This window comes from Microtus ochrogaster, unplaced genomic scaffold (genome assembly GCF_000317375.1).
Source record: "Microtus ochrogaster isolate Prairie Vole_2 unplaced genomic scaffold, MicOch1.0 UNK8, whole genome shotgun sequence".
Taxonomy (NCBI): Eukaryota; Metazoa; Chordata; class Mammalia; order Rodentia; family Cricetidae; genus Microtus; species Microtus ochrogaster.
In genome coordinates this window covers 886,084-910,678 of record NW_004949106.1, presented here as the reverse complement: position 1 = coordinate 910,678, position 24,595 = coordinate 886,084, and the positions used below count along the sequence as shown (strand labels likewise).

The window sequence follows — 24,595 nt, the reverse complement described above, 5'->3', positions numbered from 1 at the left end:
AAAAAAAAAAAAAGAATACAAAAATGGCTTTCACATGTCCATAAATGAGCATAGAACCTTATTTGTGAACACGGATGATGTAAGCGGTCACGTAATAGAAACACACATGAAAACTGTTCGCCCTCGTTAATAACCAGAAAATGAAATTCAAGCGTTGGTGGCATGTTATTGTTAGCCATCAGTGAACAGAAACCTAAAATGAGCACACGTGCAGGTTAGTGTGTCGGGGTTAAAGGATAAATCGGCGGTGTCTGTTGACATTACACATGCTCATATTCTCTGATACACCGTCCCCACTTCTTGTCTTGTGCTCTCTAGGGGGTAGAAGGGTGCTTGGCGCTCAACAAATGCCCGAAATGTTTCAAGTTCTTTAACGTTTCTTGAAATAGGTGATAGCATATGGTATACATTACTCAAAGTTTTATGGTGATACAAACAGAAGACTACAGAACTGAATCTAAGTATTTCTGCCGGATCCCTCGTGATGACTTGCACAAAGCCTGCACGAGATCGGATCTACCAACGCCCATGGCTGGAGCTAAGGCGGGAGCATAACCCGCGATGACCGCTGGGTGGCCATTACCACCAGTACCATGGACGGTGGTGTCTTTCAAGCTCTCCGAGGGGGGAAGTAAACAGTACACTCAAAGGGTTTAACAGCTATTAGAACCAGAGATCCACAGTTAATGTGCTTTTGAAGCTTAGTGATGACTGCTTCCCATGGAGAAAGGAGAATATTCGGAATTCCATCTCTAGTGGTACCTTAGCAGGAGACACGCTGCCAGCAAGAAATCAGTGATAGACATGGCTGGGCTCAGCGGCAAGGCATTCTCCAGCTTAAGGAGCTGGTATCATGCTGATCTGAACACGGACCGTTTCCCATGGCCCTCAGTTTGCTGAAGACGCTTCCCGGTTGTCATCCTTACCTTTCGGAGACTACTGGTAAGGTCCGTAGGATGTCTTTCCCAAGTTTGTCTTATCTGGGTGGGCTGTAGTTCAAGAAAGGTTTCAGAAGAACAAGTTAGCATCTGTTTAAAGCCATAGGTGGGATGACTGGGCTGTGCAGGCCATGAAGGGACATTTAGCCCCCCCCCCTTTTTTTCTACTTAAAAGAAACAATGAGAGGTAGATGATATGTGTTTATTTATTCATACTTAGACTGCATTTATGATCAAAATAAAAGTTTACTGTTGTTAAAGAACATTTAACTACTCAGAAGGTGAAAGACCAAAGGGCTAATTAATGGGACACATGGCCGTCATTTTCTTGGTGACTTTTCTGCTTGCTTTACTGTTTCTGGGTATGTACAAAGAGTCAGATATTAAGAAGCTCCTGGGACTTCACTCTTTCTTCTAAAATTATAAAGTTCTTTTTATGCTGGACATACCTTATGTGATGCTTGTTTATACCAGACCATCATATCACGTTATATGAATTATATGAGAATTATGCAATCAGGATGAATCCTTTGACAGTTAAAGATTTTATGGATTTGAACACTTCTAAATATTCATTCTTTGTGGGGGCTGGAGAGATGGCTCGACTATTAAGAGCACTGGGTCCTCTTCCAGAGGACCTGGGTTCAATTCCCTGCCCTCACATGGTGACTCACGACTGTCTGTAACTTCGGTTCCAGAGGCTCCAACACCCTCACACAGATACGCACAGACAAAAGAGCCATGCCCATAAAATAAACATTTAAGGAGATACCTATGAGGCCCCACTCCACCCTGAGGAGACAGGCAGGCAGTTAGGGGGTCCCTGGAGAGGAGACATTTTCTCCTACAGGAAGGTGCCTGCACCCCTGTGAATAGCCCCTCACTGGCTCCTGAGTCATGGAAATAGAAGGGGGTCAGTAGAAAAGGGACAAGGGATCAGCAGGAAGAGGAGGACAAGGGTTGACAAGAGTGGGCATGGCCAAAGACATCACGGACGCGAGTGGGGAGAGAATGAAACCATCGCTGCGGATCCTTAGTATACACGCATCGTTTTTAGTCTAAGTCTTTCGTTTACGTTATTCTACATCACACCGCGTCATGCCAATTTCTCTTTGCCGTTCCCAAATACTGTCTTCGTTTGAGTAAGATGAAATCCCCATCCCTCCCAGCCAGCCTTCCACGCATCTGACCTTGGGAGCAGGATTTAGGATCCAGTCAACGCCGGGGCTTACACGGAAGTTAGCTGAGCCACATCGTCGACGAAGTTTTTAATTTCTGAAGGGCTCAAAAACCATGAAGGTGCGATTGAAAGATGGATGCCCGGATGAGCCGGGCGTGGAAAGGGATACAGCCAGTCCTTCCTGGTTCAGCTTTGTACTCCAGGCTTTGGTCTCGGAACTGAGCATTTCTTTAGCACGCCGCCCACTTAGGTTCATAAAAAGTACTCCTTTTTCAACATCAAATTACTCCCAAGCTTGTTTTCTCTTAGAATTCTGAGGATTTTGCAACTTGCTTGCGAAGCTTGGCTGTTTATGGATTTGTTCTAGAACTCTGACATGCCTTCAATTTATAAATCCGTTGCCCCGGCGATAGATTCTTTCCAACTTCTAAGTCTGGTGCCTGTAAGCTGCCTTGGAGGCTGCCACTCGAATTTCTCTTGGTCATGGGGAGCCTGTGTAACCCTTAACAGGGTCCCCCAGTAGTGGCATCCAACTTATTTCACAACGAAGGCACCATCACTATAAAGGTAAGATACAGACTATCTCACGAGAAGTCCTTTCTACAATCACATTTAGTTCCTTACTGCGTCCATACACAACCACTAATCCGTCCTCCTTTCCATAACTGGACCGGTTCAAGAATGATAAGAAAGTAGAATCGCAGAGCCTATAGCGTTTGATAGCAGACTACTTTTACTTGGCATAATTCTCAAAAATTCAGAAAGGCGCCGGGCGGTGGTGGCGCACGCCTTTAATCCCAGCACTCGGGAGGCAGAGGCAGGAGGATCTCTGTGAGTTCGAGGCCAGCCTGGTCTACAAAGGGAGTTCCAGGACAGGCTCCAAAGCTACAGAGAAACCCTGTCTCGAAAAACAAAAACAAAAAAAGAAAAATCAGAAAGGCTATTGTATGTGTCGATAACTTTTCCCCCTCACTACTGACTACTGCTCCGTGGTTTACTTGAGTTGGTGGACGCCTGCTTGTTTCCGAGTTCGAGCAATAAATGCGGCGGCTGTGCGCAGAAGTTCCCAGGCTTTTTCCCCACACCATGTAACTCTTAATCTCTGTAGGGTAAGCACCCAAGAACTCAGTTCCTGGCAGGGACAGGTTTAGTTTCTGTCTTTCGTTTTTGCTTAAAGAAACTATTCGTGTTCTTTAGGCGCGACCGTGACATTTCCCACTATGTTTCCCTCCACATTTCACTAGCATTGAGTTTCATTCTGTTTTAAATTTTAAAAGAGACGTAGGCCACTCTTCATCGACGCTTCTGTCTGTGGCTGTCCCGTTGTCCCAGACACAGCTAGGAAGGTCTCCCCTCTTTGTCCCACAGCTCCGTGCGCCATTATCAGCCATTTCAGCGCACCTGTGGGACTATCCCTGGCGTGGTTTTGTAAACGTATTTTCTTTATTAGAGTTATTCATTTTACTTTTTTTTTTTTTGTTTGAGAGTTCGCCTTGGTGCTTTGTTGTTGTTGTTTGTTTCTCGAGACAGGGTTTCCCTGTGTAATAGCCCCCCACCCAAGAGTGCTGGGATCAAACACCATGTGCCTTTGTGTTTTTATGTACACCATGTGTGTGCTTGGTGCTCAGAGAGCTCAGGAGAGAGCATCGTGTCCCCCCAAACTGGAGTGAAGCACTATGTGGGTGCTGGGACTTGAACCCCGGTCCTCTGCGAGAGCAACCAGCGCTCTTCACCTCTGAGGCACCTCTCCGGCCCCGCTGGTGTGTTTATTATCTCCAGCTGATCTGTGTTACTCCTGCGCCTCTGAAATCACACTCCTGATTCCTTACTATATACTACAAGGTAATTATTCCTATGCCGTTCCTCTTAAAGATTATTTTCAAATATTCTGGGGTCTTTTTCTCTCTACATACATTTCCGGAGTGATATTTTATCTACAAAAGCTACAGTTTCGACCAAATTTGAGTGAAATCTTTGGAGCAGCTTGACGCGCACTGACCTACTTATTTAGATGTTCAATGTCTGCCCCGCGTCGTTTTTTACTATATTTCATACATGTTTTGATGCGTTTATAACTATTTCATCTTTTCTGAGTTATGTCACTGTACGTTATTTTTTCTGGATGTTTTTGTTAGTGTATGGAAATAATATTGATTTCTGCACAACCGAATCTGTATTCATCGGCTCTTCTGTGCTCCCTTACTAGCTTCCTGATTCCCATCTAGGCTACCTGATGGTTTCCGTACAGACTGTGCCATCTGAAAGTACAATCTGTTTCCTCCTTTCTATTCCGCATGCTTTTTATTTCCTTTTCTTGCCGTGCTGCAATGACCAACATTTCCTGCATCCCACTAAAGACAGCCATTAGCAAACACTTGGCCTTGTTTCGGATCTTTGGGGATAAACACTCTTTCACTATTCTCTTTCACTATTCAATATAATATAATATAATATAATATAATATAATATAATATAATATAATATAATATATAATATAATACGTGAGCTTTTTGAGAAAGTTACCTTTTATTACAAGTTTGTTCAGGATTTTCTATAATGGCCGGGTGTTTCTGAAAAGCCTCCCTCCATATCATTCTGGGTTATTAAGTTTTTTTTTTTTTTTTTTTTTGGTTTTTTCGAGACAGGGTTTCTCTGTGGCTTTGGAGCCTGTCCTGGAACTAGCTCTGTAGACCAGGCTGGTCTCGAACTCACAGAGATCCTGCCTGCCTCTGCCTCCCAAGTGCTGGGATTAAAGGCGTGCGCCACCATCGCCCGGCTTGGGTTATTAAGTTTTAAAATTGGTTGGCACCCATCTCTTTAACGCTCAAAGGACTCTTCAGGCTGTCTGCTGTATTATGGGTTGAGTAGGGAGTTTGTACCCCATGCTGCGCTGAGACATTCATTTCTATAGCTATCTGGTCAGAGACAGTGATCCCAAGATCGTGTTATTGCCTAGTGATCTCACAGCAGTCTTGGGTTTTCGGGCAGCGAAATTGCACTCCTCAGACTGAATACCCATCGTTAAATGGGATCTGAGTATCTTCAACTTCTCAAGGCAGGCAGGCGGGAGGTGGTTGGCTGTGTGCAGACTAGGATCAAATCCTGACATCCCTGTGCTGTTTATGCAAAGTCCACTCCAGTGTCCTCGCCTGTAATTAGAACCAGTAGAGATTCCCACTTTGTGAGCATTAAATAAATGCTCATTAACAGCTCAAAATGGTGCCAGTGTAACCTCATTAAATGTTAATTCCCAGGGTCTGCTGCACAGTAGGTATTCTCATACAGGTACCGTGGACTCTGTCAGCTTGCTCACAGCTAACAGCAGAAAGACTGGCACCTAATCCACGTCTTCTAACTTGGAATCTCGGCCTCCTGTCTCGGCATGATCCGTACAGAAGTCGCGAGCTTCCTCCTAATACACACACGGACCGTGATGCCAACTGGAGTCTTTGTGCTATTTTTAGATGCATGAGTTAGATGTGAATGCCAAACGTCAAACTCTCCAGGACATTGTAATGGCTTCCTGGGTGAAGATCAGAGCCAGGAATGTCCTAAGGAACGGAGGGCTGCAGACTCTAGGGTCATTGCACATTCTGTGGCATGGAGCCCAGTACGGTTCCCCCATCAAACCTACTTCTTACAACAGAGAATTGGCATGAAATGCCGATGCCCTTGTGATCACTGAATGCTGTGGGAAAGAACGCCTCTGCTTCCTTAACGCTTGGAAACTTGCCCTGTGAGCGTGGTTCTTCCCTTCCAAACGCAAATCTGAGGTAGATGAAATTTTCTTTCTCATTACCTTTCATCTAGATATTCTTTTCTTGCTTGATCCTTTATCCAAGCCACACAATTCCTGTTATATTTCTGGAGTACTTATTGCGGTTAGCTTGACAATGCACGTAGGCAAGAGACAAATCCAAACAGTGAATTTGAAGTATAAATGGGCAATTGGGATGAGCAAATGGCCTTTTCAAAAGTTCATATCGTGGGAGATGGGCTTATAACCCCCGCTTCCTGGCCTGTGTTTTGCTAGTTTATGTGGCTTGCTTGTAAAAAAAAAAATAGCAAGGCAGAAGCTCTGAATTAGCTTGGCGGTGGTGGCGCACGCCTTTAATCCCAGCACTCGGGAGGCAGAGGCAGGCAGATCTCTGTGAGTTCGAGGCCAGCCTGGTCTACAAAGGGAGTTCTAGGACAGGCTCCAAAGCTACAGAGAAACCCTGTCTTGAAAAACCAAACAAACAAACAAACAAAAATATGGAAAAAAAAGAAGAAGCGCTGAATTAAAATGTAGGGCTTGCTAAAGTCAATGGGACATTTATATTGTTTTATAAGTGTACAATATAACCCTAAAATTGGTCAGCAATGGATGAATGTATGCATATTGAAGAAGATCAGTAAATATTAATAACTCTTAAAAAATAGAATTGACAACCATTTTTAAAGGATATATCCATGTACTTACAGGTTTTCCCTTTTGATTAGTGTTTTCTTGGCCCAGGGGCTTGTCAGATACAATTATCTCATCTAAAAAAGAATGAAAAATCATATCAGTTGGTTGGCACGTGTAACATTTGAGCAGTGGGCTCTGAAAATGCATCGCTTGGCTAGGAATGAGAAAGTACAGTGGCCAAAAGCCCAGGGCTTGGATTCCATGAGCTTGCACAAAGCATTCAATTAGTGAGTCTGCCTCTGGCCTGGTTCTGCTGATCTGTAGGGGACAAGGGTTTCGTGATATAATGTCCAACGTCTAACACTGTGCCTGGCACATAGGATGTGGGGACATAGTGTGAATGTCGTCGGTATCTTTAACCATCATTGGTGCCCTCTGGGTCTTCACCTACCAACTCCATGATTTTCACTATCCCTGTTGGGATGGGCGTGGTAAGAAATAGAAATTCCATGTCACCATGCTCTGTATAGTTAAAGCATGTCAGAAATTAAGTTAGGTCTATGTCAAGTGTTTCCACTTTTAACCGGCTCTTGATGGCCGTTCAAAAATGATCAATTAAAACTATCGTTATGACACTCCTAATTACCTTCTTTTGGGGAGGTACTAAATAGTAAGTATGTTACACAAATCTGTGCTTCATGACTTGTGTGAAAGGTGGCTTGCACACGTCCTTCGGAGCTGGGCCCCCGTTCTCTGACAGACGTTTGGGTATAATTTCCCGTTGTGACTTGGCTGCCCTTACCCGATCCTAGGCAGACAATCTATATTCGAGATACCTTTCGTGAGTAATTATGTGTTTCGTTAATAATTCAATTTGTGATACCAGAGAAGCGTCTCCTGCAGGAACCAAACGAGTATAGAGTAGGGGAGTAGAATGAACGTAATGAATTTATTCAATGAATAAATTTCAATGAATTATACGGCTTGGCCGGAATGCGTGCGCACAAATTCCGGGACTCAGGACTCAGAAGGTCTCAGTGAAAGGAGCTTAGAAGTACCATTATCCTGGCATCGTGGTGCATGCCTTCCATCCCAGCGCTCGGAAGGCAGAGGCAGGTGGATCTCTGTGAGTTAGAGGCCAGCCTGGTCTACATAAGGAGTAAATACCAGGACAGACAAAAGAAAGAAAGGGAAGAAAGAGAAAGTAATTGCCTTGCTCCACACACTCCTACCTTATCTACCGACAATGGTGACTGAAGGAAATTAATAAGGATATTCTGTGAACTTCACTAAATAAACTCTCTAGGGCACTAAGTTTTATTTTATGTAATGTAAACATGCCATGTATGTTCGCATATAATTTATTAGGTTAATTATAGAAGATTGGTCTGCATGGACAAGTTTAAATATAGTGCAAGGTATAGCCAAACCACTTTCTTGCTTTCTTGTTGTTTTGTTTCGGTTTTTGAGACAGGATCTCTGCATGCAGCCTTGGCAGTCCAGGAACTTGCAGTGTAGACCATGCTGGCTTGGAACTCAGGACGCAGACCCCGGCAGCCTGGAATTTACGGAGATCTACCTGCCTCTGTCTCTTGAGTACTGGGATTAAAGGTGTGCGCTACCATGCTGCCACAACCGTTTCACCTTTAATTTTTCAGGGGACCTTTTGAGACAAGGTCTCATGTAAGCCAAGGCTGGCCTCTGATTGGCTTCATAGCTGAGGACGGTTTTGAACTCCTGATCTTCCTGCCTCCACCCCATCCAGCTGCACCTGGACTACCACATCCCGGTATTAAAACTACTTTTAATACATAATTAGAAGTCCTGTTTATGTAGGGTTTTGTTGTTGTTGTTGTTGGGGCCGGTTTGCACGTAGCCCAGGCTGGCCTCAACTGGGTGACAAAGCTGACCTTGAACTTCCGATTCTCCTCCCTCTACCTCCCCAGTGCTGCTGTTACAAGTGTGTGTCTCCACATCTGTTTTCTGCTGTGCTGAGGATTGAACTCAGAGTTTGCTGCACGCTCAGTGAGCCTCCTACCAGGCGACCACACCCCAGCCTCAGTGGCCTTGCCTTTGAAGCAGGAGCACCAACCTCCACGGGTATTGGCAGATAAGATAGATACGTGGAATATTTATTTACAGAGTCCTGGAGTCTTGACTAAGGCAGTTTAAAAAGCCCCAGAGAAGTAGTCTTAGCCTATAATTCCATGCTTTGATTGATTGATTGATTGAGGCAGAATTTCCTAGGTAGCCCAGGCTAGCCTGAAACTCACCGTGTAACCAAATCCAAACTCACAATCCTTTTGCTTTTGCCACTTCCCTAGGACTACAGGCTCTTGTCATTGTCTCTAGCCCACTCTTCCATCTTAACCATGGGAAAATGGAGGGGACGGGGATGTAACTCTGTGACAGGGCCCAGACCTGGCATGAGAAAGGCTTGCTCTCCATATATGTGTAAAATTGAGGCGGTCACACAACAATGACTTGAGGTCACAGTCACAGTGGCAGAGCTGAGATAGGATCTACTTTATAACCTCACTTTATACAAAGAACAGCACCCCATTTCTTACACATAGTTGAAAGTAATAGAATATAAAGCCTGTCTCGCTGGTTTACTCCAAAAGTCCCTCTATGGAGGTTTCAGAGCCACCCATCAGTTTTGCGTTACCGCTACCAGAACAGAAGACCCAAGGCTGGATCAATTATCTGGAGCAGAGATGTATTTCTTAGTGTTAGAAGCTGAAAATTCCAAGACCAAAGGGCCAGGATCTGGGGAGGTCTTTCTTACTGCGTCACTTCCTGGCAGGAAGGAGAAGGGCAAGAGAGAGAGAGATGGAAGAGAGAGGAAAGGGGGGACCAGGCTTGCTCTAGAGAGACAAAGTCATGTCTGCAACAGCAAGGCCACTTTTGGAACAACAGTATTAAACCATTCACCCTATTTTCGAGGTAGAATAGTCTCTCATTAGGGCCCATCTTCCAATACTTCTACCTTGGGAATAATGTTTCCAACACATGCATTCTGTGAAACACAATAAAACCATAACATTCTGCTCCCGGCTTTCAAAATTCAGACATTTCTCACGTGAAAAATCCATTTATTTTAGCCAGTAACTCCAAAGTTTTAACTTCTTTTGGATTGAGAAAAAATGGCCCCCAAAGGAGTGGCACTATTAGGAGGTTTGGCCTTGTTGAAGATATGGTCTTGTTGGAGGAAATGTGTCACTGTGAAGGCGGGCTTTGAGGGTTCATATATGCTTAAGCCACGCCCAGTGAGAACAATCTACTTCCTGTTGCCTGCATATCACCATGTAACAGCTACCTCTCAGGTATCATGTCTGCCTGCTCGCTGCCATGTCCCACCATGATGATAATGGACTGAATCTCTGAACTTTAAGCCAGTCCAATTAAATGTTTTCTTTTATAAGACCTGTTCTGATCATGGTGTCTCTTCACAGCGGTAGAAACCCTAAGACACCATCAACCCAAAAGTCTAAAGTCCAAGGTCTTGTCTAAATCAGACTTGGGTGAGATTTAAAACATGATTCATTCTGTGGCAAATTTCCCTCTAGCTGTTAAGTCTGGGAAACAACTCACCTGCTTCCAAAACAAAATGGCGGCACAAGCATCTAATGAGTGTCCAGTCCAAGAAGAAAAAGCATCAGATACTAAGACTCCAGAAGAATCTCCTTTGACCTCACGCCCCATTTTCTGGGTATTTTGGGGTGAGGCCTGTCTTCAGCCTAGACATCAGTTTTCCTAGACTCATTCCTACATGCTGGCCACTATAAGCTTTTCTCCTTCTACTCTGCGTTGCCCTAAGGGGGATCTCTGTGGTGCCTCTGCTGTGGGAACCAGTCCTTACTGGTTCCCCTCCCCAGGTATCCTGCCAACTGTTTACACCTGCGTACTTAGCACTCCACGGCCTCCATCAGAGTAGCCCTTTTGGCCTCGTGATGCAGTGGCATAGACCATACTCAGGGCGGTTGGGTCATGGCGGGCGTGACTGAGGAGCACTGTGGCCGATGGTGGGAAGCAGGCCTTTGTGGTGGCACAGAGAAGCGAGATTCTGCAGATTCCTCTCTGGAAACCTTGCTGTTGAGGTCTTCCTTCGCTTGTCTTGAAACTCTCTGGGATGCCTTCGGAGCTGTCTCCCAATCATCCCGATGAGGAGAGGAGCTAGCTCCTTTCTGTTTGTATGATCTCTTCTGTCACCAAACATGCCTTTCTTTCCTGACGTGATCGGATTCCAAACATTCCGAATCCGACCAGCCTGCTTCCCTTTGGGCTGCAAACCCTTCTTTAAGCCGTCCTCTTCTTTAGTGGTTTGCTATATTCAGTTGAGTAGCCATCCAACAACTTTGGGGTTTCGGCTTAGGAATCTGTCAGATATTCTGGTTTACTAGCCGTTAAATTTCGCTTTCTGCGAAGCCCTTGGGCCTCACCACGTCCCAGTCACGGTTTTTCCCCTTCATAGTGTGGGGTCTTTTCTGTGGTTTCTACGATCGTTTCCTATCTTCAGAGGAAACTTATCTGGATTGTCTTCGTCATCAATCATTATCTCTACCAATACCCTAATTACAGCCACTCAAGTCACCTCTTAGAACCCTCAGACTTTCTGAACAAGGTTTTGCTCTTCTGAGCCCTCACCAGAATTTCCCCACACCAGTCCTTCTGTGACATCTAGACCTTTTTATACCGTGTCCTCCTCACCCCAATTCTTCATTTCTATCCCCTGTGCCTTTTAGAGCGGCTTCCACGCCTTCAGGTACTTGTTGGACTAAAAGCCCACTTGTCCATACCCATATTATATCTTGATCTATCTTGCACGGTGATAATAAGATATATGGGACCGAGTTGGAAGGAACTGTTCCAATTGAGAAGGAACAGAAAGCTGCAATGCTAGAAGCCGGGAAGTCCATGGTTGGGGGCCACATCTAGGGAAATGCTTCTCACTACATCCTCCCGTGACAGAGAACCAGAAAGGCAAGGAAGGAAGGGGGGAGAAGAGAATTAAATCCCCCTTCAGTAGATCACAGATTCCCCCAAAGAAGCCCACTGTGTGGGTCACCCTCACTAGACCCTTACACTGTCACACTGAGGATCACACACATGGTTTTGGGGAGACCCCTTCCAGTCCTATCAGTATCCGTGTTACAGGAATCCCAATACCCCAATCTCCTGAGTTGTTTTATTAAGTCTGAATGATTTTTCAAACAGTCATTTGTTTTCTATAATAAACAACTCTTTCATTGTACCTTAAATTTTCTTTACCGTAATTTAAAATATTAGCCACTGAAAGCGATATCCTGTTCTGCAATAGCTTCCTGAATAGAACAGATGAATAAATAGACACAGGATTGAAACAGTCTTAGAACCATGTTTAAATCCTTCGTTTTACCCCATTCTGCTTCTCAAGTTGAACGAGATTTCCCGTTTGCTGAAATGGTTCTAAAAGTCACACCTGTGTGCTGGCTGGCATTGTGTGAGCTTGGCACAAGCTAGATCCTTTTTAGAAGCGGGAACATCAGTTGAAAAAATCATCCCCACCAGATCGGTGTGTGCACAGATCTGTGGTGTATTTTCTTGATGGATGTGGGAGAGCCCAGCTTACCCCCAGGCTGGTGGTTCTAGGTGAGAGAAGGCAGGCTGAGCAAGCCGTGAGCAGCATCCCGGTGAGCGGCACACCTTCACGCCATCTGCGGTCGCTCCTGCCCTGATTTCCTTGGATGTGAACAGCAAGCTATAAGATGAATTGAGCCCTTTCCTTCCTGAGTTGGCTGTGACGTCTTATCCCAGCAAGAGAAGCCCTCTCTGACAGCTCTTCACTTACTTCAGTTGTTAGATTTCCAGGTACCACTTTAGCTTACTTACGCTGTGCTGGCTGCCGTAGCTCCTTGGGAATCTCCCGTTTCCTTCAACCAAACTTAATTCCTCCGGGGGCCTCTGGAACTCTGATTCACCAGTTTGTATGATCTTAGTTTTCCATCTTTATCCTGGATTACTTGTTAAATATATGTGTTATTGCTTTTTGGCTTACGGGTATATTGACTGTGTCTTCATAATGATATCACTGAGAAAAGAAGCCTTTTGAAGTAGAAAAATGAGTTCATAGGAAGATCTATAAGGTTGGCAACAGCTTTGGAAACAGATAAATGTAGTAAGTGACTCTCTAATTCCATTGGAACATATGTTCAACAGAAACCATCCAGGGCTCCCGCTTTTAAGCCTCTGTATTATGTTTTGATTTCCCACTGTTACTCAGAGGCTGTGTTTTTATAAGGAGAAAATAGTATAATTTACACCTTGAAAGAAATCGTGATACTCATTTTATGACCATTAGTGTTCCAAACGTTGATGGCCCAATATTTGAAAATTACAATTTATAAATAACTTACCTGAAAAATGAGGAACTTTTTCCTTCTTAGGCTTAGCCTAAAATAAAAATGAACAGAGAAAGTTGATAGAAAAAATTAAATATCAATATAACTTAAAAACAGCATTATTGGTGGCAATAAGTGAAATTGTTAACATGTGACTCTATGTTATATTAAAATAATTAAATGAGTGCAATTATGGGCTGTAAAATACAGGCCTGGCTGAAGCATCATACAAATAGACTGCTAAGTAGCAAAGTCTTCATATAAAAAGAAAATAAGTGTTATTACATTTATTACTATTTTCATTTTTTCAAGTCTAAGGAAAGAAAAAAATAATAATTTGAAGGATAAATAGAAGCAAACCAAATAGGAAATAAAATGTACATCAGAAAAAAATGCTTAAAGAATTGATCTCTAAACTGAAATAAAACGAAACAGTCAAACCCTGATATAGCAACTATTTTAGATTCTAGAATATAACCCAAAACTTACAGCAAATCAGCAAACAAGGGACTGTTGGGGGGGGGGCTTTTTCTTTAAAAGGCGACTTCTGTATCTCAGGAATCCTGACTAAAAATGAATTAAAAAGAGGAACAGTCTTTGCAAAATTTTTTTTTTTTTTTTTTTTTTTTTTTTCGAGACAGGGTTTCTCTGTGGTTTTGGAGCCTGTCCTGGAACTAGCTCTGTAGACCAGGCTGGTCTCGAACTCACAGAGATCCACCTGGCAAAATTACTTTCAACCAGTCAGTAAACGTATCCTTCCACGGTCAACAACAGCTTTTGAAGGAGGAGAAGAATTGGTTCCTAGAGTTTAAGTACCCAATTTTTAACAAAAGGCTACAAGATGTATATGAAATATGGCCTATTTGAGAAAAAAAATGAGTAAATAGATATAATAATAAATCACGAAATATAATATATAACCTACAAAAATTAGAAAACACCTCAGAAGCAGCCCAGGTTTTGAACACATAGTAGGTATGTGTTTTATGCTTTCCTAAAAATGCTCAGAAATATAAAAAGAACCAGGGACTCAGAAGGCAGGGGGTAGTGACACCTACCACTCTTCCGTCAAACCTGGAGGCCAGGGAACCCACAGTCATCTCAGAAAGAAAAAGAAATACTGACCAGATTATACTATTGTTATTTTCAGATTTTCAATTTTTTTTTTTTGCTAGCTTGGGTTGGGTTTTATTGAGTTATCTCTTGATGTTTGCTTTTAAAAAATTAGGATTTGTTTATTTCATGTACATGGTGAGTTATCTGCATGTCCACCTCTATGCCAGAAGAGGGCACCGGATTTCATTATAGATGGCTGTGAGCCACCATGTGGGTGCTGGGAATTGAACTCAGGACCTCTGGAAGAGCAGCCAGTGCTCTTAACCACTGAGCCATCTCTCCAGCCCCTTTGCTATTTCTTATGCCGTCATTACATATGGTTTTCCTCTCATTCACATTTTGCTTTGCCTTTTTATTTTACCCCATTCTCTTTAAAATAAAAACATATAAGGTTTTAAGTGTATGCATGCTTATCTGTTCCCCGTGTGCTTGCATTTCCCACAGAGCCCCAAAGAGGGCATTAGGGTCCCTAGAATGTGAGTTACAGAAGAAGGTTATGGGCTGCTAATGTAGGTGCTGGGAATTGAACCCAGGTCCTCTAGAACTGTAACAAGTACTCTTTCTTTTTTAATTTATTTTTATTTTCTGAACATAGTTTTCACCTGCATGCGTGTTTGTGTGAGGGCGTCGGGTCCCATGGAACTAGAGTTGCAGACAGTTGCGAGCTGCCGTGTGGCCGCTGGGAATTGAACCTGGGTCCATTTGGAAGAGCAGCCAGTGCTCTTAACCTCGGAGCCATCCCTCCAGCCCCCGCAACAAGTACTCTTAGCCACTGAGCCATCTCTAAAGCTCTTCATTCTTTTTTTATTTCTTATTTATAAATACCGTTAACTTTAATAACCTTTAAAATCCCGGTTTATCCTATGAGTAGCCTGGTTCGCTTACATCCACGCCTTTCAGAGGCTGTGAATAAAGCCCCCAGCTGCTTTACTGGTACCGATTGCTTTCTCTCGCCTCTGTGGAGAAGAAGACTACCACTAAGAAAGCATAAAGCAAAACAACAACAAGACAGCAGGGGAGAATCGGAAGGCACAGCTGTTACAGCCGAAGCACAAACTACAACGTAGAGACACACACAAAGAAAACGTGAACGCAAGCTCTTAACTCCCCAGTTGTCGAAATGTTGAACAAGGAATTAAAAAAAAAAAACAAAACTATTTTTGAAAATGACCAGTTAGTTCAAAGGGGACTTAAACAGATAAAGTAGGGAAGTCAGTTCAGGACCCGCATACAGAAGTCGGCAACACAGATGAGAAATTTAATAACCTGGAAAAAAAAAACTTAAGCAAAGGAATTTAAATTCTGGTGGGGGGGCCGGGCACGGGAATCAAAGCAGATATACTAGGAACAACAACAACAAAAAAAAAAAAAACTTCAGTAAGCCAAACTCTCTTTTGTTGAGTGAGCCCTCCAACCGAGTCAGCAGTAAGAAGAAATCCCTTTACATCACTCTACCTGATATAGCGGGGAGTGACCTAGCCGCACCCAGAGAGAGAATCTATTGCTAAAATCTGAATTAACCCGAGGACCTGAGATCAGGGAATAGCCGCTATCAAGGAGCCTGTATTTGGCTTTGGTAAAGGCTTCGGGGAAAACAGCTGTGGAGAATGGGAGGGTTAGGTCCTGAGAGGTCAAAGGCTGTAGGCTTAGCTCAGAAAGGGAGAGCGCAGGGGACAGCCCCTCCTTCGTGGGCGGGGAGCAGACAGTATCACCCCAGGATGGGATAGCCCTGGTTTGGACTCTGAACCCGAGGCCAGCGAGGCCAGCGAGGCCAGCGAGGCCAGCGAGGCCAGCGAGGCCAGCGAGGCCAGCGGTGTGATGACATCTGGAACAACTTACCTGTACTCACTGATGTGGAGCCCAAGAGCTGAAGTTGCAGGGATGCATTTGGTACCCACAGCTGCATCCGTAAGGCAGGCGATTGGCACTTAGGAAGTCTTACTATGAGAAGACAGCCTCTGCCCTTACTAATCTCCACGTTACTGTTGCTTCCCACATTCCCTGCGCACTTGGGAGACCCTTGCGGTTACAACGTTAGCCATCCCGGGAATTATCATTTGGGGAGTCTTGGGAGGGTCAGAGCGCCCGTCTAGCCCACAGGGAGAAAGACTAAATGGGTCCAGCAGAGGCCGGCGGTAGACAAAGAAACTCGACCAAGGTGAGGACAGTTCTGTGGGCGGCAGTTACTGTGGAGCACACTCTCCACAGCAGCATAAACTGTAGAGAGGACACGGGAATGGAGTCCAGAAATTCGGCGGAGCTCCAGCCAGCCTCCGTGTAACCGGCAATCTCCAAGCTTTGAGGACACAGAAAGCTGTTCTAATACCACATCCTTTTTTGTCTCTGACTTTTTTTTTGTTATTTGTTTTCTGAAACAGGTCTCTCTCTCTGTGTGTCTCCATTAAGTTTCTGTCTGGCAGTCCTGTCCATTGGTGAGAGTGGGGTGTTGAAGTCTCCCACTACTAGTGTGTGGGGTTCGATGTGTGATTTAAGCTTTAGTAATGTTTCTTTTACAAATGTGGATGCCCTTATATCTGTGGCATATATGTGTGTGTGTGTGTGTGTGTAGGGAATTCCTACAGCTGATAAACATCTTCTGTAATGTGGCAGGATACAAGATTAACTCCAAAAAAATCAACAGCCCTCCTATAGACAAATGGTAAAGAAACTGAGAAAGAAGTCGCCGAAACATCACTCTTCACAATAGCCACAGATACAGAGGCAGGTGTATCCCTGTGGATTCAAGGCCACCCTGGGTTACACAAGATTGGATCTGTCTAAAAGAGAAACAGAGCTCACACAAAGGTGATCCCAGCACTTGGGATCCCACGCCTTTAATCCCAGCACTAGGGAGGTGAAGAAGCAGCGATATGGCTGGGAGGAGAGAGGAATATAAAGGGGAAGAGACAGGAACTCAGTGTGGTGTGGAGTTTGGGAATTCTTGGAGACAGTCTTTTGCCACATTTTGGTCTGAGGTAGAGGTAAAAGTCAGTGGCTGGCTGCTTTGCTTTTCTGATCTTCAGGTTGAGCCCCAATCTCTCTCTCTCTGGTTTTTTATTATTCATGCTACATAACCAGTAGCATAGACACTGAGATAGACAATTAATAAATGGGACCTCCTAAAACTGAGAATCTTCTGTAAGGCAAAGGACATGGTCAACAAGACAAAATGACAGTCTACAGAACGGGAAAAGATATTCACCAGCCCCATATCTGACACAGGGTTGATCTCTAAAATAAACAAAGAACTCAAGAAACTAGACACCAAAAAACCCAGATACTCCAATTTAAAATGGGGTACAGATCTAAACAGAGAATTCTCAACAACGGATTCTCAAATGGCCTAAAGACACTTAAGAAAATGTTCAACATCCTTGGTCATCAGGGAAACGCAAATCAAAACAACTCTGAGATACCATCTTACATCTGTCAGAATGGCTAAGATCAAAAACACTGATGACAGCCTATGTTGGAGAGGATGTTGAGTAAGGGGAACACCCTTCATTTCTGACGGTACTGTAAACTGTACAGCTCCTTTGGAAATCAGAATGGTGGTTTCTTAGAAAACTAGGAATCCATCTCACTCAAGACCCAGCAATAAATCACTCTTGGGTGTATACCCAAAGGATGCTCAATCATACCACAAGGACATTTGTACAACTATGTTTATAGCACCATTATTTGTAATAGCCCCTCAACCAAAGAATAGATAAAAAAAAAATGTAGAACATTTACACAGTTGAGTCCTACTCAGTGGTTAAAAAAAATTGACATTTGAAATTTGCAGACAAATAGATGGAACTAGAAAAAAAAAACATCCTAAGTGAGGTAACCCATACTCAAAAAGACAAACACAGTAAATGGATATTAGACATAAAGCAAAGGGTAACCATCCTACAGTTCAAAATCCCTGAGAAGTCAGGAAACAAGGAGGACCCTAAGAGAGACATTCATGGATCTCCCTTGGTATGGGAAATAGACAAGATCTCCTGAGTAAATTGGGAGTGTGCAGGGGAGGTAAAAAGACAGTGGGGAGAAGAGAAGGGGGAGGGGAACATGAGGGATCAGAAAGGTTGAGTTGGGGGAAGGTCGGGGGGGAGAGCAAGGAAAGAGATATCTTAATAGAGGGAAGCCATTATGGGTTTTGCGAGAAACCTGACGCTAGGGAAATTCCTAGGAATCCACAAGGGTGATCCTAGCTGAGAGTCTAAGCAACAGTGGAGAGGGTGCCTGAACTGTGCTTCCCCTGTAATCAGATTCATGACCACCTTAATTGTCATCATAGAATCTTCATCCAGTGACTGATGGAGGTAGATGCAGGGATTCACAGCTAAGCACTGGGCCGAGCTTAGAGAAGGAGGAGGGATAATATGAGCAAAGGGATCAAGACTATGATGGGGATACCCACAGAAACAGCTGGCCCAAGCTAGTGGGAGCTCAATGATTCTGGACTGACAGCGGGGGAACCTGCATAGGACCAAGGTCGGCCCTCTGAATGTGGGTGACAGCTGTGTGGCTTGGGCAGTTTGTGGGACCACTGGAAATGGAACCCGTATTTATCCCTAGTGCATGTACTGGCTCTTTGGAGCCCATTCCCTATGGAGGAAGACCTTGCTTGGCATAGATTCAGGGAGGAGTGCCTTGGTCCTACCTCAAGTGATTTGACAGACTTTGCTGACTCCCCAGGGGAGGCTTCACCCTCTCTGAGGAGTGGATGAGGGTGGGGTAGGGGAAGCCAGAGGAGGGGGAGGCAGAGGAAACTGGGATTGATATGTAAAATAAAAAAAAAGATAGCATCGTGAACAAGTGGTGCTGGTCAAACTGGATGGTTCCACGCAGAAAAATACAAATAGATTCATATTTATCGTCCTGTGCAGAGCAACGCCAAATGAGTCAAAGACCTCAACACAAGGCCAGATAACCTGAGTCTGGTAGGAAAAAGGTTAGCTAGCAGTCTTGATCTCGCGGGCACAGGAAGAGACTTTCTGAACAGGACACCGATAGCCCAGACACTAAAAACGATTGATAATGGGGCCGCGCGAAATGAAAATGCTCCCGTATGGCACCACTGGCAAGACAGAAGACTAGCATTTATCCTGGCTAATTACCTGGTGGATAGATCAATCAGTCTCTCAAAGTGCAGCAAGTCCCTCATGAAATTATATAATACTGGGTGTTTCAAGACAGGGTTTCTCTGTGTAACAGTCTTGGCTGTCCTGGAACTCACATTATAGACCAGGTTGACCTCAGACTCTCAGAGATTCACCTGTCTCTGCCTCCCGAGTGCTGGGATTAAAGGTGTGTGCCAACCAGCACCCAGCTATGAAATATATATATAATCCATACATCTTTACTTGTAAGTGTTCATTGCAATGAGTTATTGGTCTGGTTCAAGGCTATCAATACTGGGCCCTCAACTGGGACTCTTCCTGGAAATCCCGTTGCTGCCCTGTGTCATGGAGGTCCTGCGGCTTTAGTTCTGTGGGACCGGCTTCTTTATGTGCTCCAGTAGTTCACAGACAAGGTGGAGGTTGGGGTGGGCCAACTCATAGCCGTGGTTCTGGGCCTGGGTGGTAGTTGGGTTCATCAGCCTGCCAGCTCTCCTTTACCCTCACCACCAGGGCGAGCTCTCCAGCACTGACCCAGCTGGTTCCCCCACTGCAGCAGGCAGCAGCGAAGAGCAGGGCTAGTTCTCCTGCTCTCAAGACCTCAGGGCTGGCTCACCCACGGCACTGCATGGCACATGGAGGGGGCATCGCCTCTCCCGTTCTCGAGCCTGTGAACCCACCAACAGGGTCAGCTATAAATTTCCTCGAATATTTTTCATGTGCAGTTGGCTGGCTACGCAGTTGTGATTGATCTACACGTAGGGAAGGATGGCTAATATTCATATACTAGATATAAATGAGTACCTCTAATAAAAACTTTAAGCTGCTAAAGCAGAAGTTTCCTGCTATAAATAAATTTGTAGAGAGAGAGTGAGAGACTCTGAGACAACACAGAGTTCGGGGCTCAGCCATCCCGGGATCCTGATTGGTGCCAGGCCCCCAGCCATTTGCAATAAGGCACCAGACAAGCCAAGACCCATGCTGGGGATGACGAACCCCAGGATGGTATTTCTTCAGCGGATGCTGGGTGAGCTTCCAGAACTTCCCAGAGAAGCACAGGCTCTGAATCAAGTCTTGAGAATAAAAATGTTTTCAGACGCTACGTTTTAGGATAGTTGCTATGCAAATACTTAGAAATGGGTATCAAAAGCTGGATTGCTACTAGAACAGAAACCCCAAACATGTGAAATTTCTCTGGGAGGAGGGGTCACATGTTGGTAAAAACAAAAAATAATGAAAGATCCCCAAGAAACTGGTTAGATGATATGGGAAAGACGTGAATGTTTCCCGGGGAAACTGAACGCTGCAGCCGACTCTTCACAGCGACAGAAAATCTGACAACAGGAACTCTTCCCTACTCACAGGGAAATCAGAGAATTCGAGCGTTTGGCAACGAGTCCAGGTTTCGTGCTGAGAGGGTCAGCTTCCTCTTCAAGGACAGTGAACTAGAAGAGGGATTGTTGCTTCCGTCTGCTGGTGCAGGAGGATAAAACAGCTATGCCCTCACGCTACAAGTCGATGAGCCCGAAAGGAAGAAACGATCTCACGGCCAAGATTAAACCTGAAGCGCTGCCAGCCAAACACGGCTTCAAGGCCAAGATCACAAGGTTTTATTATTGCCGAAACCCTCAGAAAGATTTCATCCGTTGCCGAACAGACATTATTTGGAGAATCTTTAGGTGGCGCCTCGGCCCTGTCTGCCAAAAAATACTCATCCAGATTTCTTCAGGTTACTGTGCTACAGCAGCCGAATGCTCAGCCCAAGGAAACGCAGGCCTATCTTAAAATATGTGGGTGTTTGTGTGTGTGCGTGTGCAATATTTCATTATTCAAAAATAATTTGTTGTCGGGCGATGGTGGCGCACGCCTTTAATCCCAGCACTCGGGAGGCAGAGGCAGGCGGATCTCTGTGAGTTCGAGACCAGCCTGGTCTACAAGAGCTAGTTCCAGGACAGGCTCCAAAACCACAGAGAAACCCTGTCTTGAAAAACCAAAAAAAGAAAAAAAAATAATTTGTTACATAAGAAACCCATGCTTTAAATGAATTATAGCACCTCAAGCTGAAGTCGGGTTAAAGTGAGGTACTTAAACCAACAACTTCCTCCAGAAAAAGTCACAGTGTAGACAATGAACTACATAAAAGCATCATTTCTTCTGAAAAAAAAAATATTAAAGGCGTACAGCCAAGACCCTAGGGCCCGCTCGAGAACTTGGCAGATATTAATCTGCTGCCTGGTCTATGCGTCTCATCTCACTCTATGCTTGGGATGCCAAGGATGTCCCAGCTAACAGAACACACAAATTCTGTTCCTGATTCACTGCTGTGGGTGGTGGACAAAGAATTGAGAGCAGCCACAATTGAGGAGCCTGACCCTCGGCCCTGGTTTAGATGCTGACATTCTGTATTTCAAGCCTGAGTCTGCTAAGAGCAATAGCATGAGACTAAGTGTTGCGAATGAGCTTAATACAGGAAATAACCAGGCCAGCTTAAGGATAATTTTTAATTAAGGATTAAGTTATATTTTTAATTGTTATAAAGGGAAACTTACGCCACAAGAATGGGAAGCCTGACTTCCTCTGTGGGGAATCACCCAACAAGAGCGCGCGCACCTGGTCCCTCTCCGTTTTCTTTTCCTGGGCTCCAGGTAGCCACGCCTTAACTGGGTGTGACTGGTTAACAGAGCTTCCCCATCAACAAAGTATGTGGGAAGGAAGAGTATTTTACTTTACGTGTGAAGGGGATGCTCACTGCTGGGAAATTAATCTATGGTAAAGTATATGTAGTAGTATCTCATTTGTATTTTAATATTAAAGCTTGCCTGAGGATCAGATAAGTAAAACAGCCACACTGGCCAGCCTTACAGACCAGGCAGCAACGACACAAACCCTTAATCCCAGTAACCACACTAGTTTGCCATAGAAACCAGGCAGCAGTGATGCATGCCCTTAATCCCAGAACTAGAGAGGATTATAAAATGGGAGGAGACAGTCTCAATCTGTCTCACTCTGAGATTCCTAGAGGCAAGATCACCATTTCAGAATGGTGATCTTCTGTCAGGGACTGGCTGTTTTGCTTTTCTGACCTTCAGGTTGAACCCCAATATATGTCTCTGAGTTTTCACTAATCATGCTACATGCAAATTCTAATATGGTCCCCAGTGGTAACGCTTCCCAAGATTCAAGCAGTCTGGGATGCAGTGGAAGTAAATCTAGACTAAGATTAAGCCTAGATCTAATAAAGTCCTGTGGCTTTTGCTTTTTTGTTTTAGAATTCCTACACTGCCATGTAAGAAGTTGGTTGTCTTGTTAAAAGACTTAGAGAGACCACATGAAGAAATCCGTGGGGAGAACGTGAGGAATGATCCCTGACATTACACGACGGAGGGACAGGAAGAATGGAGCAAGTGGGGGAGAGAATATTACACTGCGGGGGACTGTCTTGTGGAAGAGTCAGCCAGTCATGTGAGCAAACCATCGTGAGTTCCAGCTCAGTCAAGTGTCTAAATGATTTTAAATCCATGTAACATCCGAGATCGTGGGACGCAGAACCGTCCTGCTAAACACAGTGGATTCCATGGGTTATTTAGAGATGAGGAAAGGTTGTTTTAAGCCAGTCATGTTTGGGTTGATTTGTTCTGCAGCAATAAATGACTCGCTGATCACACGCAAACTGAACACTGTAGAAGTCGGACCGGACATACAACATACATTTGATAGCAAACTATAAACCATGGGAAACAACAGACGTTTACGTGGTTAATATCCTTAAGTTAAAACGGACTCATTTTAAAGTCTAAGAAAAAAACCAAGTCTTCAAAGGAAATTTAGACAAAGGACACATAACCCATTTCCTAAAAGCAGGAAAATAAACATGTCGGTGAGCACAAAAATTTTCATTATTATTTAAAGGACCATTAATCCTTAAGCGCTGTTGTCGAAAACGTAAAATAGCATCAGAGAATATTCTGCATCTTAAAAACTTCTGAGAAAATTCAAGTATAATGTTTAAATTGCTAAGTCCTTTTATGATGTGTGTGTGTGTGTGTGTGTGTGTGTGTGTGTGTGTGTGTGTGTGTGTGTCTGTGTCTGTGTCTGTGTATGTACATTACACACACATCCAAAAAACCCAGTTAGGCTACCTGCTCTCGTTTTCTAGCCTCTGACATGACATTCTGGTCTCCCAGGCCCCACCACTTACTTATCAGGAACTCAACAGATTCCAGCCTGCCCCTCACTGGGGACGCTCCTGCCACCACAGGTGACCCAGAGATCGAGAGCCTTGCCAGTTACTGGATAGAACCCTCCGGTTGCCTGACTGGGACCCTCCACTTGCCCAGCTGATTGGCCTTAAGACCTGGGATCAGAACACCCTGCCCGGGGGAAAAAAAAGCTCGTTTCAAGCTCCATGACCAAGATGCTGAAGGCTATAAAAGATCGAAAACCTGGGGACTTTTCAATACCAGGCAGTCAGGAAATGGAGATACCAAAGCTACTATGGATGTGCCCCTCTTGAACACTGTAAGTCCTTCTGTTAAAGGAGGAGAGGGGATTGGAAAAGAAAAGAAAACTCTGATGTGGGATTCCCCTCTGTATGCTGTGAATATCACCGGCTAATAAAGCCTAAGAGGGTAGAACAGAGCTAGGTGGGGAAAACTAAACTGAATGCTGGGAGAAAGAAGGGCGGAGTCAGAGAGAAGCCATGGAGCTGCTGCCTGAGGTAGCTGTGTGGAAACTTTGCTGGCAGGCTATGACCTCATGGTGATGCACAGATTAATAAAGATGGGTTAAGTTAAGATGTAAGAGTTAGCCAATAAGAGGTCAGACCTAACCTCTGAACTATGGGTGCGGAAGGAGAGTACCACAGCGAAGGCACAGACAATATTCTTAATAAAACCACAGAAGAAAACCCAGAGAAAGGGAAGCCCATCTAGATGCAGGAGAACTACAGAAAGCTAAATAGATGAGACCAGAGAAAGAAAATCCCCGTGTTACATCATAGATAAAACATAAAAAAAAAAAATACAGAATAAAGAAAGGGTATTAGAAACTGCAAGCCACAAAGGTCAATATACTTACATGGTCAGGTGCATGAGAGAAATACTTGATTATTCTGCAGCAGCTGTTAAATCCAGAAGGGTCTGGAAAGATTCCAAGTCTTGAAAGATGGCTACTGTGAGAGCCGACTATTATACTCGGCAAAATTATCTATTAAAACTAAGGTTGAAATGAAAACTTCCCACAGTAAGAAACAGAATAAAAGAATCTATGGGTACAAAGTCAGCTCAACAGAAAATACTAGAAAGAACACATCAACCTGGAGAGAGAGAAACACACCCAAGAGGTCACAGTGAAAAAAAAAAAAAACAAGCAATGTCAGGAGAAGGCAACCAAAACAACAGCACAAAATCCACACAATGACAAAAGTTAATATACAGCTTTTCAGTAATAACTCTGAATATTAGTGGTCTCAGTTACCCAATAAA

The 24,595-nt window shown here is 44.2% G+C and overlaps 1 protein-coding gene across 1 annotated transcript in view; it reads right to left on the bottom strand.

Annotated features, from left to right (window-relative positions):
• The window catches only part of C2cd6 (C2 calcium dependent domain containing 6), an 83,292-nt gene that overhangs the window by 15,168 nt on the left and 43,529 nt on the right, over nucleotides 1-24,595 (bottom strand). The window contains exon 13 of the mRNA XM_026788832.1: nucleotides 927-989. Coding sequence (XP_026644633.1) covers nucleotides 927-989 — 63 coding nt within the window. The remainder of the gene's footprint in view (nucleotides 1-926; nucleotides 990-24,595) is intronic.